Genomic DNA, 18,055 nt, shown 5'->3' with positions numbered 1-18,055 from the left:
TGCAGCAGTTGAGCAGCTATATCTGTAGCTGGAGCAGCTACATGAGCCACCCACCAGCTGCATGTCTTGAACACCATCATGATGATCTCCCTTTGCTCTTTGGTCCGGAAGGAGAAGCCCTGAAGAGAATGCTTTATTAGTGCTTAATTTGCTATGAAGTGTTTGAGTTAAAGGGTTAGGGCGACATTGCATTACTGATTAAGTGTGTCAGGTCTTCATGCATGATAAATAAAGTGGATTATTTCTAAGTTTGGCCTCATATTTCTTCAATACAATGTTGCATTGTACCAGGGTTTGAATACCCAGGATTTATTTGAATTGTACATAGGGATTTTTGGTGGGACTGTCTCTACTAGTTTCATCATGGCATGACAGTTGCTTCGCTGAGCAAGCCAGTAGATGTTTTGACAATCACAGTCAAATGTTAGTGGTAATAATCCATCTGGTAGCAATTTGCCATTAAAAATATAAGTACAAATGGTCAAATGCTGCAATCATTTTTAGAAATGCACAACAGCCGTATTCAATTTGACACAACAGTATCCTGTTCTGTTCCAACCCCCACTGGAGATCTCTAAAGCTTGACAGGGAGTCACAAGGCCTTGATTTTAAGGGTAGCGAGAAAGAATAAAGAAAATATATATATACAGGTCTATATCACAGCATTTCATTAATTTCTGTTGAAAAAAATAAATGGAATTGTTATTGTTAAAGTTTAGATTAGATATAAACTGTTAAAACATCTCACAGGATGAGGGCTTGGTGAAGACCTAAACACAAGCTATTATCAAAGAGCCTTCAACTCACTGCTGAACAGCCTCATCCCACGTCAAAAAGTACGCAAACAACCAAAAAGCTAACATAACAATGGCCAAGCATCGTAGAGAGGAGAATTTGTAAATATGGTACTTAGTCAGGGGTTGTCAGTTTAATCAATGCTGAGAGAGGGCTTCCTTAAGGAAAAAGGTTGGAAACCACTGCACTAAGTGAAGTATCTGAGACACAGCATGTGGCTGGGTTTAAAAAGCATATAAAAATAAATTTAATTTACATGGTCCTCATAGGATCTTTTTTGTGTGATTGCTTTTTTGTCATAGAAATTTGATATAAGTCATTTGAAATCTAGCTAACACAGGATAATAGTGTGGCAGTGTTGTCAGGCCCAGATTTCTGTCTTCTTTGCTCTGAAAGCCAAAGTAGAGGAAATAATCAGAAATTCTGGGCACAGTATGCCATGACCTACTGTGTTTTCATAAACAGTACAATAGATGTCTAGATGTATTTAGCATAAAGGTGAAGACAGTGTAGCGCTGGCTGCCTGCAGTCACATGGCAGGTCACAGAGGAAAATAAAAACAACTATTATACTGAAATCTGAACCTTTTTCTGTGAAATTGGATTTCATCATACTAGTGGGAGTGACCAGTAACTCATCCTGTGAGAAAAACATAATCCTCTCCCCAGTGGAGCCCAACGAGCCTGAGATGTCTTAAGAGAGACAGTACTGGAAACAAATTCTTTGGTTCAGCACCAGAAGATTTTTGAATTGCATCAATTTGAATTTGTCATGCTTTCAATGCTTTGTGCATTTAGCAGAAATGATATGGTGCTGCCTGATTTTTAGCAACCTACTTTCAAAAATACTACAGCATTTATCTATCATACAGCTTGTTAGTGATTTCGGCTGGAAAAAACGGGGATGTCAGTCACATGGTCACAACCCAAAAACACTATCTGCCTAGAGATGTGAAAACCCTGAAATTGGTGTTCATTTCACCAGGGACCCTCTTTAAATAAGATTTCCTTCCCTGAAGCGCCTCTAAATTTCTGCTGTTTGACTGGTTTAAATGACTCGTAACAAAATATCTGGATCTGGTCATAGGGACACAGACATGGTCGAGAGCTTTCTTAAAACAAGTGGAATAATAAGGACATTAATCCCACATCAAAACAAAACCCACTGTACATTTATGTTAGAAAAGGTAAGTTTCAACAGAAGTTTATCCCATTGCATAAGTGTAACACTAATGCCCATCTACTCACCAAAGTGTTTTCTTTTCTGTTGCTTGATAAGATTTCCTCTCAGGATCATGTGGGCGTGTACAAACTGTACTTAAAGAGGACTCAGTTTCAAGTAATGACGTAAACATTAAATGTAATTTCTGTCAACAAAAACCTCAGGCTTCAGATCCTTCCCATACTATTCCTAACATTTTTTAAACTTTTGAGACACGTTGACGTCAGCTCATAACTAACAGGGTGTGATAGGACAGCGTTTTCCAAACCTCTCCTTGAGTACCACTTGTCCTGCATGTTTTAAATTTCTCTCTGCTGCAGCACAGCTGAATTAAATGATCAGCCTGTCATCAAGCAGCTTCAGGAGTTCATGAGTTGATCATTTGAATCAGTTGTGTTGCAGTAGGAAGAAATCTAAAACATGCAGGACAAGAGGTACCTACTTGAGGAAGGTTTGGGAAACAATGTTCTAGTAGAGGCCCAAAACACAAGCATCAACTTGAAAATGAGCACAATAGGTTCCCCTTCAGCTGACAGCTCCTTTACTCCTTATTATGTGTTAATTTGTTACACCTGTGTGCGCAAGATGATTTACACCCTCAACATTGCTAGTATCATCAGCCAAAGTGATTAAAAACATCTGGGTGTGCAGACTATAACACATAAAATCACACACAGACATCGGTCGGTATAGCTCCGTTTATTCATATGAACATGTTCAAAACTGGATATATCTTTGGTTCTATAATCTGTCTTACTATACTGTATATAATATGTACATGTATATATATGCAATTATCCCATAATTACAAATATTACAAATATTAAACAGTGGAAAATAAATTATAAAACCACTGAATTCAAATGGAAACAATAGACTTATCTTTGCTTCAAAATGAAATTCTTTAACACACAATTTTTGTCAGTATTTTGGATACATTACTATGGAAATGAGTGGAATTCTACCACAGTGATGAAAAGTAAGGTACATACCTTTAAGTACACTTATAAATGTAAATATGAACGATTATATCTAGTGAACCCAGAGGAAAGGAAAATTCAAAATAAAATCTCTTCCTTGTCCAGCCTATGTCTCCTTGACATAACTAAGCTTAATTTAACATAAATATGAGATTTTGACCATTTTCCCATACTTCATAAATTAACGTAAGATCTTTAAATGCTATTTTTTTCTCTCTGTACTGATCTTTAGTTGCTGAAATAATCAGCTCTTGAGGTAACAGTAAAATCAAAAACACAGTTGACTTATAAATTAGCCTATAAAATTTCAAAACTTTGTCTCGTGATCAAATTCAAGTGTCAACTCTGTGTGTTTTATCTGTTCTCAGAGAAACTTCTGAAAAGCCTATGAGTACAGCAAAAAAAAAAAAACTCCTGCTGATTTATTCTTTTGCTCCTTATTTCTTCTAGGGGGGCTTTAGGAGAAACATATCAAAATTTAATAATCTCCAAATAAGAAGCTGATTTATTTCTGATGAGACAAAGAAAAAAATATGACTCACAGTTTTTTCTCCTGGGGAGACATAAATAAAATGGTTTGTATTAGAAAAGGCACTTAAATAACATCAATATAATCTGCTATACATTAGTGGAGGTGGCAGATGTGCAAGAGGTAAGACAAGAAAAACATAACCAAATGAAACCATATCTAAAGAAACCAGAGCTAATATTCTATTTGTACTGAAATTGATTTGCTTTGGGTATCTGGAGGAAAAGTGTACATATATTTGCTTTTTGCCCACTTATTAGCCCAGAATGACATGCGAGAAACTAAAAGATGCTGCTGGGGACAGATGAGGAGAAAAGAAAAGCTGAGACAAACCCAGGCACATAAAAAAAGTCTTGGCAAAAGAAGAAGGGAGAAAGAGAGACAATTGGTGTGGTTTGTAAACAGAAAATACATCTTCAGACCTTTGTACAGATACACTGTGATTTGCTGTGATCTCTCTGTGCATGTGTTCATTAACTGTGTCTCCATGGTAACCGAAGTGGCAGTGTTAAGGCTTGAAGTCGCCCAGAGGGTGACCTTGCCTTTGACAAGTGCACACAGCTGCATCCATCTTTTTTTCTGTCTTTGTTTCTTGAGCCAGCTGCCTGTCTGTCACCCCCCGCACATCCAATAACCCCACCCCACCATAGCTACCAGACAGGAAAAGAGTTGACACCCTACATGCTTCCTTAAAAAAAAGAGAAACAGTCAAAGTAGTGCTCCCTCCATCTCCTGCTCACAGACAAACTCGACTTTGTGTGTAATGAGATACAAAAGGACATCCAGCTGTCGGAGGCTGTTACTGGGATCTGAAGCAGGAGGAGCATGTCCCGCCTTTGTCATTCTCTAACTGGGGGGTAATGGTGTCAGGGACCTCTGATTGGAGCATGTCGTTCTCACTGGCAATGATGTGTTTCACCAAGCAGTTAGCTGCTTCATCGATGTTAATGTTTTCCTGAAAAGGGAGGAAAAAGAAGAAGACACAAATAAAAAGAGAAATAGGGGTATGACCGGGTGGGGGAGAAAAGAGAGGAGAAACATTTTCATGAAAGGAACTAATAACAGTGCCAGCGCCCAAAAAAACCCTGTGGGAGCAGGTGAGTGAACCAAATGGACCATTACTAAACTGAGTGGACAAATGACGCACCAGCCAACAGTCATGATGTGAACACAAACTGAAGAGGGAGTTTAACATAAATTTCTCCCCAGCTGCAGCCACTGTATCTCTGTAGAGAGGGCGGTGACAAATGACATTACAGCCTTAGCCCTTCTTTACACACAAATACAATGTGATGACGCGTGATCAAACAAGTGTAACATGTGACATCTCTATATTGATGATTGGAACAATATAATTGCGGTGTCAGAAATACAGAAAGAAAGAGATGTTTGTAAAGAATGTCTGCATGTGCAATATTACAAATTATTCTCAAATAATTTTGTGCCTTACATGCTCTTGATAGAGAAAATAAGTGTCTCCTCAGTTTGGACAATTTAGTTATACTCTCACAGTAGATAAAATGCTATGGTCACATAGAAATTACTATTATAAGAGGTGTGGACTTGAGTCAAATGACTTGGACTTGAGTCAGACTTGATAGACAAATTGTTTTGATATGACAAAATCAGGAAAATACTTGATGCCTTCCTGTTACCCTCAAAGATTAGAACATTTTTAGCAAATTTTCAAAGTGTGCCTTGATTCAGCTATCATTAGTGCTGTTCAGTTCACTTAGGTCAGCTCTTAGTTTGAACTTATCTCACAGCATCTAGTCCGGCTGCAGGAGAGAACCACGAAGAACTAACTTTATGTTACTGAGCGCCAGTTTGAAAAAAAGAACAAAAAATGATTTGCAGTATGGTAAATGTGCAGATTGAAAATTACAGAGGGAGACAAAGCAGCCTTCAACACACTCATTTTACCAAAGAAAGACAAATTTTATAAAGCATTCATAACTTTTGTACATTTAATTTATTATTACTGTGTTAAAATGCCATAAAATTAGGTGAATAGCGTATTATGACTTTTTTAGGACTCAAAGCTCAAAGTTTAGGACTTGGGATTTGACTCTGTCCCACCATTGCAATAGAGACATCCATATACAAACCCATATTAAATGTAATGATTAATTTCTTGAAACTTTTTTCACACTTATCTGTATCACACAAAATCAAACGAAATTAATCAAAAATGATTCCTTTGGTACTGAATAATGTGAAAGAGTGTGTTTTCTGTGACAGGTGAGTAGCTTCAATATGATGTTAAGAGGACAGAATGAAAAATGTATCAACGAAATATAGTTGACGCAATTTTCTAAACAAACAGTACTAACAACAGAAGGATTTTTGTCTTCCTCAGACAAATAAAGTGCTGCTCATTATATTCTATTATCCTCATTTTGTATATTTGAATAAGTTACAACTTATATAGCATTTTTGCACCAATGCACATACATTTCTCTCTGTTTGTTTTTTGATTATGTCATTTTAAAAATGTTATTTATCTTTAAGGACATGTCATGCAACAATGATCTGGAATTAGTTGTGATTATGATGCTTCTTACACAACCACAATGTCTGTTAATGAAATAATTAATGCCAAAGAAACAATCCTGCAAAACTAGTCTTGCCTGATTATTCCTATTCAACCCATTAAAATTGAATTAAAATGCAAAATGACATTCTCAACAGCATCCAGAGCTCAACTAGCACCCATACAAAAGATTTAGAGCCTGGGTGAAGCTTAAGGCTGGGAGAACTAGATAAATGGCCCTGAGTGTCAAAGTGAGGTTCACACGAGGAGAGGACCAGCAGCGAGTATTAATGAGATACACACACACCCACACACTCTCTTAATATGTGATGCAGTAGCAGCAGAAATGCTGAATATTCATAAGATCTAACAGTGTGCTCAGTAGGATGTGACATGGTGCCGTCTGCAGCTCCCTGAGCTTCTTGCACACACACACACAAACCCCCTCTGTGTGCCACGCCGTGATCTATCAAACTTACAGTTAGATCTGGAACAAGAGATTCTTGTGCATGCAGAACGCATGTAGCGTTGCTTAAGATAAAAGTTTGAAATCATACTTCTGGCAGATTATTTTGCAGTGGACTCAGAGTTTGCTAGATATCAGTGTGATTCATAATAGATACTATGCATTCTTTCAGTGCAAAATACTTTAATTTCTTGTGCAAATGACACTTGAGGCATCAAAATGCTCATCGCTTTATATCCAGGATCAATTCCTATTTATATTTATGGTTACGATTATGACGACTTTTGGCAGGGTTTTATAAAGCAAAGAGGTGCATGAGCTTCAGATTCTACAGTGCACACAGAGTCATTGGTGCAACCAGTGTCATCGTTTTTTACACACCACCTCACACTGACAATTAAAAAAATATATCACGTGACCAAATAAGCTGGTATACCCACCCCTTTTTTTCTCTCTTTGTTTACAGTATATGTATGTACCTATTAGACAAATAGCTATTGGAATATAAAGAAGAGTATACCCACTTTCTTCTCTGTAACTTACCCATCTGCTGAGTAGTACCAGCCACCTCATCAACTACCACGGCACCGCTGCACATGACTGGTGATGGCGCTTTAACAGTAAGCTAAGTCTTTCAAGTCCTTTACTGGTTTATTGCAGGCCCCAAGGAAATGCACCACACTTTGAAGCCAGCTATACATAGCGGCCAAATCATGTAACACCGTGCTGGTCCTTCCTGTGATGCAAGGGGGCCAAAAAACACAACCCTTTTTCCAATAGACTTGCAGTAGGAAAGAGACATCTGTAAATCAGCGGATACATTTTTTGAGCCTCAAAAGCCCACAACTCATTTCCCTATTGCAATTTGATCCATTTGGTCCAAAAACATTTTAAAAGTCAAGATGAAACACATGATTTAATTATTTAATCCTTATTCAACATTGTGGAGAGCTAAACCGGAAGCTTTCATAGGCATGAACGTGGCCCCACCTCTAACGCTGTATCCAATTCTCTTTAAACATCCATAGTTTATTGTCTTAATTTCAGCTGCTCAAATCTTTAATTTATATTTGCCACCTGGGATTGGCCTTTGAATAAAGGTGTATATCTTCCAATTGGATCCACAGACAGAACTTTGTGGAATGAAAAAAAAATAGCACATAACATCTTAATAGATTTATGTAACCAAACTTAGTAGAAAGACACACACACACACACACACACACACACACACACACACACACACACACACACGACACAAATAGATAGCCATGTCCCATTTCATAACTCCTGAACCGGTTGTCGCAGGAAAGTATCAGTGAACTCGTGACAACTGCTTGCGAGGTTTTGTGTGTGTGTGAATGCATGAATCTGTGGATGCATGTGTATGTGGTTACAACTATTGCGAATTTGCACTTAGGGCTTCTTACTTATTTGAACAGATAAACCTTGCACATGAAACAACATGACTGTCTGTCACTTCCACAGATTAAATTTAAAAATATTTTCTGTTAACAATATCCTTAAAAACTGAGAGGACTGTGCTGTCTTTGTGAGCAAACGCTCTGAGTACTTTCTATTGTCTGCTTCTTGCAGTTGTGCACCTCCAATTGCTACAGTGAAAAGGAACAAAACAAAACAAGAGTGAGTAAAATCAAGTCAAGTTTGACTGCAGTTATTTGTACTTTATGAGGATAACTGTGTGTGTGTGTGTGTGTGTGTGTGTGCAGCCGTGCATGCGTGTGTGCACGTCTCAGTCTATTTCCCTCCCTTACCATCCATCTGTGAGATTCCTGCCTCACATTCACTGTCAGGCTTGTGTTGGTGTCTCCGTGCGTTAGTGTGTAGGTGGGTGAATCCTCAGCTCATCTCACAGTCAGAGTTCACTTGCCACATTTTTTCATTCTTGTCTGCATCAATGAGTCTTAAATTACTGCACGTTAGTTTTTAGGTTTAAAAGTTTCATATTTTATCATTTGTTGTGTTTATCTGTGTACTTTGTAGCTCAATGAAACACTCACATTTAGACACGAAAGGCTACAGCTTTCTATCAAACAATCAGACATAAAAATGGTGTCAGCCTTCTATCTTCTAACTATAACTCTGGGAAATATTTGTCTGTTTGTGGAAAACAGTGGACTGATATATTTACTCATCAATGCTGGACACCTTTCCTGGATGAAACTGCTGCAAGTACAGCTGACCTGAAATAACACAGTGGAAATGTCTGTTGCAAGACTCAGCTCTGCTCATTGACTGAGGCAAATCCCGAGAGGAATGAAAGTCTGTTGAACTCAGCGCTTTTAAAGGAATACTTCACCCATGAAATGATCATTTGTATGTCAGTTACTCACCCCACGTTTCACTGAATCTGTGTCCTTCCTGTTCAAACGTCCATCTGACTCTCAACCAGCTGTATCAGACCCAGAACCTGATCCCCCTGTGGAGACGCTTCCACAGAGGCACATTCAGGATGTGAAGAAATCCTTTAAAGGAATTCTTCACATACAAAATGACCCTTTCTATATTAATTACTCAATTACTCACCCCATGTTAGGTTAAGTTTGTGAAGAAAACTTAGTTTTCTATGCATGCCTCCATGCTGAACAAAGAATCCATCCGACCATCCATCCATTAGCTGTAACTGCTTTATACTCTTAGGGTTCATAGGCCTGGAGCCTATCTCAGCTGACTTGGCCAATGGCGGGGTACACCCTGGAAAGGTCATCAGACTATCCAGACTAACCATTCCCTCACATTCATTTGATAGCCAATTTAGAGTAATCAGTTAACCCAACCTGCATGTCTTTAGATTTTGGGAGGAAGCCGGAGTTACCAGAAAAAAAACACTCTGAGACGGGACACCATTCAAACTCTGCACAGAAGGGCACAGAAAGAATCCATAAACAGAGAAAATTCTCCATAGATTGGAGTAAAAACGTCCAACAACAGCAAAACATTATCAAAACATACGTTATAGAACTCTCATACAATTCGTGCAGCAAAATCCAAGTCTCATCTTTCCAGTCGTAGGCTCAGTACTTCCTAAAAGCATGCATTTTCACTAAAACCATACTATATAGAAGACTTCAACAAAACTAATGCACGAAGAGCAGTGCGCCTGGGCAAGCATGTGCGTTTGAACTCTGCCTGTGCATTCAATCGATCAGATTCATCTGAGAATCAATTCATAAAGAAAAATTCTCTGTTCACCGTGGAGGCATGCGAGAAAAACAACCTTTTCCTCACAAATTCAGCGTAACATGGGGTGAGTAATTAATATAGAAATGGTCATTTTGTGTGTGTCGAGTATTTGTATAAAGAATTCTTTCATACCCTGAATGTGTCTCTGTGGTAGCGTCTCCACAGTGTAATCAGGTGTTGGATCTGCTACAGTCCAGCTGGTAGGGAGTCAGATGCTTCTCAAAGACACTGAACAGAAGGACACACCTGCTTCAACCTCAGAGCTCCTGTTGATGGCCACTCTTTGTATCCACAGCAACCATCCTGCTAGCTATGTTGCTGCATTTTATTTATGTGTGTGTGTGTGTGTGTGTGTGTGTGTGTGTGTGTGTGTGTGTGTGTGTGTGTCATTCTCACCTTGGCGGACGTCTCGTACCATCCCACAAAGCCGTTCTCCTGGCAGAACTGCTCCATCTTTATTCCGTTATTGGTCAGAACGTCCCGGCCCTGGTCACATTTATTAGCCAAAAGCACAGTGGCTACATTTTTCCCATTGGCAAGTGTCAGTTTGGAATCCAAGTCCTCCTTCCATTTGGTGACGGCCTCAAAGGAGGCGGGCCGTGTGACGTCGAACACGATGAAGGCACCCATGGCCTCGCGGTAGTACACACGGGTCATGTTGCCAAACCTCTCCTGACCTGGATGACACACACAGACAGGAGCACAGATACACAGAGAAAGTGATTGTAATTTTGGATCTGGTGTAAAAGTGTAAAGACACGTTATACTTCTATTGATGCACATAGAGAAATTCATCTTTTGTTCCCCTTTATATGGAGATCAGCTACATGCTGGCACCAAAAAAGAAGAAAGTGATACCTGTCAATGGTGGAATTTAATTATTAAATACATTAACTCAAGTATTGTACTTAAGTACAAATTTAAACTACTTGAATTTTACTTAGGTATTTTCTTTTGATGCCATTTCATAGTTTTACTCCACTACATCTTTCTGACAGCTGAAGCTACTTTACAAATTAAGATTTTTGCATTTAAGTCATTAGAAAAGTTTGTAAAATATGATGATTTGTTATAATTTAAATTTAATCAATCACTCAATTAACAGGAAATTAATTGCCAATTATTTTATTAAAAATGTAAGTCTTCTTCTAGTTTCTATTTTTATTTTTCTCTAGAATTTAATTTTTGGGGGGTGTTTTTTATTTCTATTTTGAATAATTTGGAGGTTTGGGGGTGTTTTTTCTCTATCTATTTAAATAATTTAGAATTTTTTGGTGTTTTTGGTTTTCATTTTTAAAAAAAGTGTTTTTTTATTTTTTACAAAGATGATTTGGGGGATATTAGGTGTTTTGTTTATGTTTTTTTTTGTTTTCTTTAGATTTTTAGAACTGCATTTAGTAGTTTTACTTTAAGTACTTCCCCCCCTAATTATACTCACTTACTTTTACTTAAGTAACATTTTCAATGCAGAATTTTTACTTGTAACTAAGTATTTTTGCAGTGTGGTATTAATACTTTACTAAAGTAAAGGATCTGCATACTTCTTCCATCACTGATGTTTGTTCACCTCAGCAGCAAACAGACATGGAGGCATGCATCATCCCATTTACTCATTTTCATGCACCACGCAAGCATTCCCAACATACCCACCCTCTCACACGAATTCACACACACATAATTACATGCATATTTTTTTTACTGTCAGAGCTGCAGAAAGAGAGAGATAAGATGAAGGTACAGATAGAGGCAGGATGGGAGGAGAAGAGAGGAGTCTTTGGTGAGTTTCTGCCTGTGAACTGTAAAAATTCCTCGGGGTAAAATTAATTCGATAAGCTCTGTAGGAATGTTGTATCCACACAGATTTTTCCCATCCACAACGTCTGCTAGAGCACCATCAGTGCCAGCCACACAGTTCAGTGTGTGGGCAAAACACCTTTACTCTGCTGACAAAAAAACATCTAAACTGATCCTTCCAAAAGCAGTTTGCATTGAGGAGAAGAGGAAATGAGTTGTATTAATTACATGCTTCTGTGTTGAGGCCCATATGAACATTTGCTATTCACCTGGGGCCTCATTACAGCAACTTTGTTAGTCTGAAATCCTATCATATCTTAGTTTAGTATGAAATTTCCGATATTTTTTTATTGCAGAAATATATTTCCTGCATTTAAAAGAGAATCCTATCTTTTCTTAGGTAGGAATTTAGCTATTATCCAATCGTCTTAATCTGGGAATTCCCTGAGTTGGGACAGCATAGACCCTGTCCTAAATTCAAAATAAGCACTGCCAAAACTGCTTGACCATCTCAAGTACCCTACAGGTACATTAATTAAAGACAGGACGAGTACTAATTGAAGAATCCAATTTACAGTTATAGTTAGGATTTCCTAACCTGTTTAGATCTCCATTATGTTCCAAACACATGAAAACAATAATACAATCAGAATACTCCTTTGTGCATTATTTTTTTCTGTCCATTCCAAGAATATTAATGCAGATATCACGTAGTAGTAAAAATAACAAAACATGGTCCTATCAGAACTGCAAAAAAAACGAGTTTTTTTTATTTTTCATAAATAGTTAGCTAATATCAATGACTAAAGTGATGCTTTAAAACATGTTGCGTGTGTATTTTGTATTGTATTTCTCATAACTACTCAGAATATACTCAATTTTTGAAATATCTTCCAAAATCAGTGTGTTGAAAACCTCCCAAGATTAATGTTATTTATATATAATCAATAAGTGGCATTATGAGCTGACTGTATCATTAGAAAATCAAATCAGAACAGTATTTCCCCATTCAAACTTAATTTACCTATTCATTTTCCGGTGACACTTAGATCCGTCCGTCCGTTCCAATGGACAGAAAAAGCTATAAATCTTTGTGATATTTTGACATGTATAAGTAATATCTTACTTTAAACACAGTTCAAATTATGTACTTAAATAACATGATTAACAGACCTGCATTGTGCCATGTGCTTCTTCCTTTGCTCACAGATGGTCACACTTACTAAAAAGCAAAAAAGGCTCTACTGCAGTCCACTTTAGATGATGTAGCCAGCTGTGATTGGCCTACAGACATCCAATCAAATAAGCTTGTGTATTTGGGTAAAGTCAGATGACAGTAATCGTAGATTTAGACATCCTAGAAAAGGTATGTCCATTGGAATGTATGGCGGGGTCTGAACAGGTTAAGTTAATAAGAAGGTCCTATCTTTGACACTAAAGTTTAAGATTGGACAAGGAGTTTGAGATAGTTTTCTGTAATGAGGCCCCTGCTCTCCTGCACAGGTGGATCAGAGCACAGGGTCAGCTGCAGAACAGCTGGGAGGACGTGCGTCTTGTTCAAGGACACATCAGAACAGCAGAAGAACCTTGTTTTTTATTAAAAAAAGTTTAGTATCACTGTATACCAAGTAAAAAAAAATGTTTCCAGCTACCTGTGTGAGGCAACTTAAACATATTCATGTTTTCTGGACAATGACCTAATAAAAAATATTACTCTATAACATGAAATATTCATGATTAAATATGTTCAGAAAAAAAGATAACTTTAGGAATTACCATGAATGCTTATCTGTTTTTTTGGGACTCTGTGGGTGTAGTTTGATCAGCTTTAATGCATGATATCACCTTTTTAAACTAAAATGGGTAAAAAGAACACAGACAAAAACATGAATATAGAAATATCACATGTAAAACAAACCAAACTGTTTATCTGTGGTAGAAAATTGCATGTTAATGTGTAAACTCTAATAGTGCTGATAGAAGCTGATTGAGAAAGTATTGGGGGCCTTTAAGGTTACCTAATGTAGGGAGTGTTAATGGCTTCATTAATAGGGGATTAAAGGTCTAATTCAGTCAAGATTACATAGGGCCGAGGCCAAAGACATCAAGTGTTTCTCTGTACCTTGCCTGCAGCCAGAGACTCCCCTTTGGCATGTTTATCTATGTGATTTCAAAAAACCTATCAGTAAAAACCCCCCAATAAGCACAAAACCAGCCTCACTCATATCTTAATGCTATATACCCGAGCAGTAAGCCATGTCTCCCTGTCATCGAAAAATGGGAGTCAAAAATAGAACGGTTGAAGTTAGTATTTGTCCTGGGAAATGCACAGAAACAGCAGGTGATTTATTACGTCTGTGGCATGAGAAAACTTCGGTCCATCACCAGATCCCCAAACAAACCCACAGTAGTGCTGGGTAAAGTCTGTTAAAATGGAGACATAACTATTTTTAAAAGGACATTTGATCCACATAATTGCTTTGTAACCTGTGTATTTGACAAATTCTTTAAATGTTGCCTTCCAAACTAAATTGAGAGTACATATGATATTACAATGTACAGATTATGCAGTTGTAATATTAACAATCCAGGCTTTCCTACGGCTTCTGTAACTTTAGGGCGAGTGCAGGGTGCACATGCAGTTTAGACCTTTAGCAGTTTTCTCTGAGGGAGACACTCTTCTTGATCCACAATAAAAGCTTTCTGTACACAGGAGCCGGGGCCTCAAATCTCCCTCACATGAGTTTGAGACACATGACCGCTTGCGCTCATTGGAGAAGGCGCACAGGAGGGGAGAGAACAGCAGGTCAGAGGATTCCTCTAAACCTCAGCCGACATTCATGTGAGATGAGACCAACGTAGCCTTTAGGTTTGGTATTTTACCCAGCAGCATCCCACTCAAACGCCTTAATTATTTCTGCGCCCGCCAAAGGCAATCGAAGCATCTTAAATATTGACTGAGAGAAAGACGTTAGAATATTTCCTTTGCATGGAACATATTCTCTATTTTCTTATAAAAAAGGTCGGCTCTGATCTCCAGATCTGAGTGGGCGAGTCATATCTGAACCCAAATAAATGCATTCTACATGGTACCAAGTACAAATTTAAAAAATGACAAAAAATACAAAGTATCCTACATGTGAGGAACGTTATGCAGTTCAAGATTGCAAAAGTCACTGGCGGCAAGACAGAATTACTGTTACTGAATAATTGCATCTATGTATGAATGAATAAATTCATGAGTAACATGAATTCAATCAGCTTTTTTAAACTCATCAAGACAACTTAGATGTCACTACTACATTGCCCCACAGAATAAAACAGATTTAACAAAATTATGTTCATGAAAGTTGAAAGGTCATAAATATTTTATGAATTTAACGTGAAAAAATGTGAGATAATACTAATGACCCATGTGTGATTGTGGCACCTCAGTTTCAGACTGTTTTTCTGTTTTATAACTTCTCGGCATCCTTGCGTGTGTAAATAAAGAGAAACATGTACTTGCCAAGTGATTTGAAGTGAGTAATGCCAGCAGGTCAGCTGCTGCACGAGGAACATTAACCCCAGATAACAACTGTGACGAAACGGTCTCATGCTCATTCCCTGGATCACTGTCTCTTTTGTCACAAACCTCAAACTATCTGCACATCTAAATAACACAATTCTTTGAAAGTCAGTGATCCACATGACATTTTCTCTCAGGCCACCGTACATGACTTGAAACAACTTTTTGCCTTTACTGAGGGAAGAAGTCTGTATTTCCCCATTTGAGCAGCTGACCTCTGATAAATATTTAATTTGTGACTTGAAAAGTTTTCTCTAATCTAAAATGACATGGAAAAGGATGGGGATTAAATATTTTCATAACCACCCCATTGTGAAATTGTAAGTCAATTCATTCATTCATGTGATCTTCAAAAAAGAATAAACAACATGATTTGAAACATTGTTTCCTCCTGAACTAAAGCTTAACACTATCATTAATGAATTTCCAAATGTAGCCTTCAGCTAAGTTTACTTAAAAGGCGATTTTCAATTAACTGAGAGCATTTATTTAATGATTAATTTAATTAAAACAATAATTATCAATTATTAATAAATTAATAATTTAATGTCTATTAACAGAATGTTCCATTTTTTGTTTAATCTGAAAAACAAACAGAAAATAAATAATATTTACCAAGAAACTAATCCATCTAGGCTACTTTTGTCCAGTGTGACCTGTCATATGGGCTAACCTAAAACTTAAAAAAAATCCCCTTTTTATTAATTTTTTTTATTTCTATTATTATTCTTTGAAAGATAGGCTACTGTATCAGCTGATGTCCTTGGCAGTGGTTTTCTACAAAAATAAAATCTGGGTAAATGAAAGTAGTTTAAGTCACGGAAACTTTCTGAGAATTTCAAATTTCTTATCAGGTTTCCATAATAAACCTCCACACTTGTTGCCCTTCTGTAAATCTGCTTTTTGATGTGAGTGTAGAAGTTGTACCTGCGATGTCCCACAGCTGCAGACGCACCGTCTCCTGGTCCCAGTTGAGGACTTTGAGAGCGAAGTCCACCCCGATGGTGGCTCGGTAGTTGGGGCTGAAGTTGTGATGCACATACCGCTTGATGATGCTGGTCTTTCCGACCCCGAGGTCTCCTATCACAAGAATCTTATAGAGATGCTCCTTGTGGTTGTTCTGCATGGCGACCGAGGAGGGCGAGAGCTGAGCATGAATCCACAGTGTTGGAGAGGGCCGCGGAGGAAAGGGAGGACGCGCAGGACAGTGGACAGAGGACTGAGGAGAGCTGGGAGTGAGAAAGCGAGAGCAGAGGAGGAGGAGAAGTAACGTAACGCCTTGGCCTGCAGAGGGAAGTGGAGCAGGGACGTCTGGACCTTGTGACTCAGGCAGGGGAGCAGCCTGGGAGTGCCGGGGTGCAGCCTATTAAGGACATGCAAGCTGGAGGAGATAAACACTTTTTAAATCTTAAGCACTTAGATGACTTACTTGCGTAGAAATAGCATAACAGCGTTACAAATGCTCCATTAGAAGTAAAATTCTTGCACTTGCAAAGTAAAAGTAGGCCTATTGTAAACAAATTGTATTAAAAAAAGCCGCGGTAAAAAGTAACTACATTTTCTTTAGTGTTGTACTACTCAACCCTCTGAAACCTTGATCGACATCACTTTTCCATTACTCTCAGACGCTTTTCACAAATATTTAAAACTTTGAACCCTGAGCAATTTGGTTTGATTTCTGTCAAAAACATGGGGAAGGGTGATGAGCAGTTTGGCAAGAAATATACCTCAAATTGCAAGAAATTATAGGATATAGGAAAAAATGTACAGAGAACTATATTTAAATTAATATTTTATAATTGTTGCAATTATATATTTAAAATTATTTTAAGAGAATTATAATTTTTTTGCCATTTTTTTCTTGTTTCTCATTTTCACTTCTCTTTTTTTCTGGTAATCTTTTACTTAATAAATAATTTCTTGCTAAGATTTGGCTTATTTCTTTCAAAGTTGGTCATTGCCTTCTTTCCACTTTTTTGAAAGAGATCAAGCCAATCTGTCTGGATTTTAAAGGGTTAAGTACAATTTTGAGGTACTTCTACTTTATGCTTCTGTATACTTCTTCTACTCCACATCTCAGAGGTAAAGACTGTAATTTTTACTCCACAATGTATATTTGATAACCTTGCAGTCAGATTCATAATACAAACTATAAATAAACATTTTTTTTGCAACTCACTGTTAGCTACTTTTATATTTTCTACCATTTAGTGAGCTAGTTTTTATAAATATAAAACTTCATCGATCCCTTGCTGACATTAACAAGTGGGCAGTAGGCCAATAAATAATACAAAATATAAGCTTCACCTTTACCAGCTGCAGCATGTAAGTGACATACACATTCATGCATCACTAATTACAATCCAGTGATATATTATTCTAAAATGGGCCTTTCTGCATAATGAGCACTTTTACTTTTTGTATTTAAAGTGTTTTTGATGCCACAGGTAAAGATTTCATTGCGGGACTTTACAGCAGAGTATTCCTACTTTTTGGTGTTGCTACTTTTATTGTAGCAAAAAAAAATAAAAATCAAAGTACTTACAATTCAGTAAAAGTATTCATTGCAGCAGATTCTGTTACTGTATTAATGAGAAACATTTTAATGTTATAGGACGTTATGCATTTAAAAACTGAATCTGCAAATTAGCTGTCAGATTAGTGCAGTGACATAAAAAGAAAGTCTCTCTAAAATATAATAGCATTAAATGAAAATACTCAGTGCCTCACAAATGAACTTAATTACAATACTAGTAGTTGATTACTTTAGTCAGAAAATTAAAAATGTACCCACATAAAGTAGCTTGTGATGGTAAATCTTTTTTCGCTACTTTTCCTCCTTACAGTAAGTTATATTGTTTCACTCTCGTAGTTTTCTATAACCTCATTGTGCATTCCTTTGTTTATTTGTGAAAATCTTTGCTTCACGAGAGAAAACTATCAGCCGCAATCTGAGATCATCTTC

General features: G+C 37.4%; 1 protein-coding gene across 1 annotated transcript; it reads right to left on the bottom strand.

The window, feature by feature from the left end:
- Positions 1–2,699: 2,699 nt before the first annotated feature.
- Positions 2,700–17,937, bottom strand: rab38a (RAB38a, member RAS oncogene family). The gene is made up of 3 exons (XM_042486436.2): positions 16,018–17,937; positions 10,125–10,405; positions 2,700–4,480 (listed from the first exon to the last, which is right to left on the bottom strand). The coding sequence occupies exons 1-3, from the start codon at positions 16,214–16,216 to the stop codon at positions 4,325–4,327; spliced, it is 636 nt and encodes a 211-aa protein (XP_042342370.1). The 5' UTR covers positions 16,217–17,937; the 3' UTR covers positions 2,700–4,324.
- Positions 17,938–18,055: the final 118 nt, after the last annotated feature.

Source organism: Plectropomus leopardus, chromosome 6, assembly GCF_026936395.1.
Source record: "Plectropomus leopardus strain MGB_pleo_1.0 chromosome 6, ASM2693639v1, whole genome shotgun sequence".
Classification (NCBI taxonomy): Eukaryota; Metazoa; Chordata; class Actinopteri; order Perciformes; family Serranidae; genus Plectropomus; species Plectropomus leopardus.
The sequence above is the reverse complement of the archived record's forward strand: the minus strand, read 5'-3'. Positions and strand labels throughout refer to the sequence as shown.

Bases quoted from the DNA above. Each gene is read 5' to 3' on its own strand.
- rab38a (XM_042486436.2), bottom strand. From the start codon at position 16,216: ATGCAGAACAACCACAAGGAGCATCTCTATAAGATTCTTGTGATAGGA. The intron at 10,406-16,017 runs GTACAACTTCTA...TGTGTCATCCAG, and splicing joins GCAGCTGTGGGACATCGCAG to GTCAGGAGAGGTTTGGCAAC. The intron at 4,481-10,124 runs GTGAGAATGACA...CTCCCTTTTCAG, and splicing joins GGTACGAGACGTCCGCCAAG to GAAAACATTAACATCGATGA.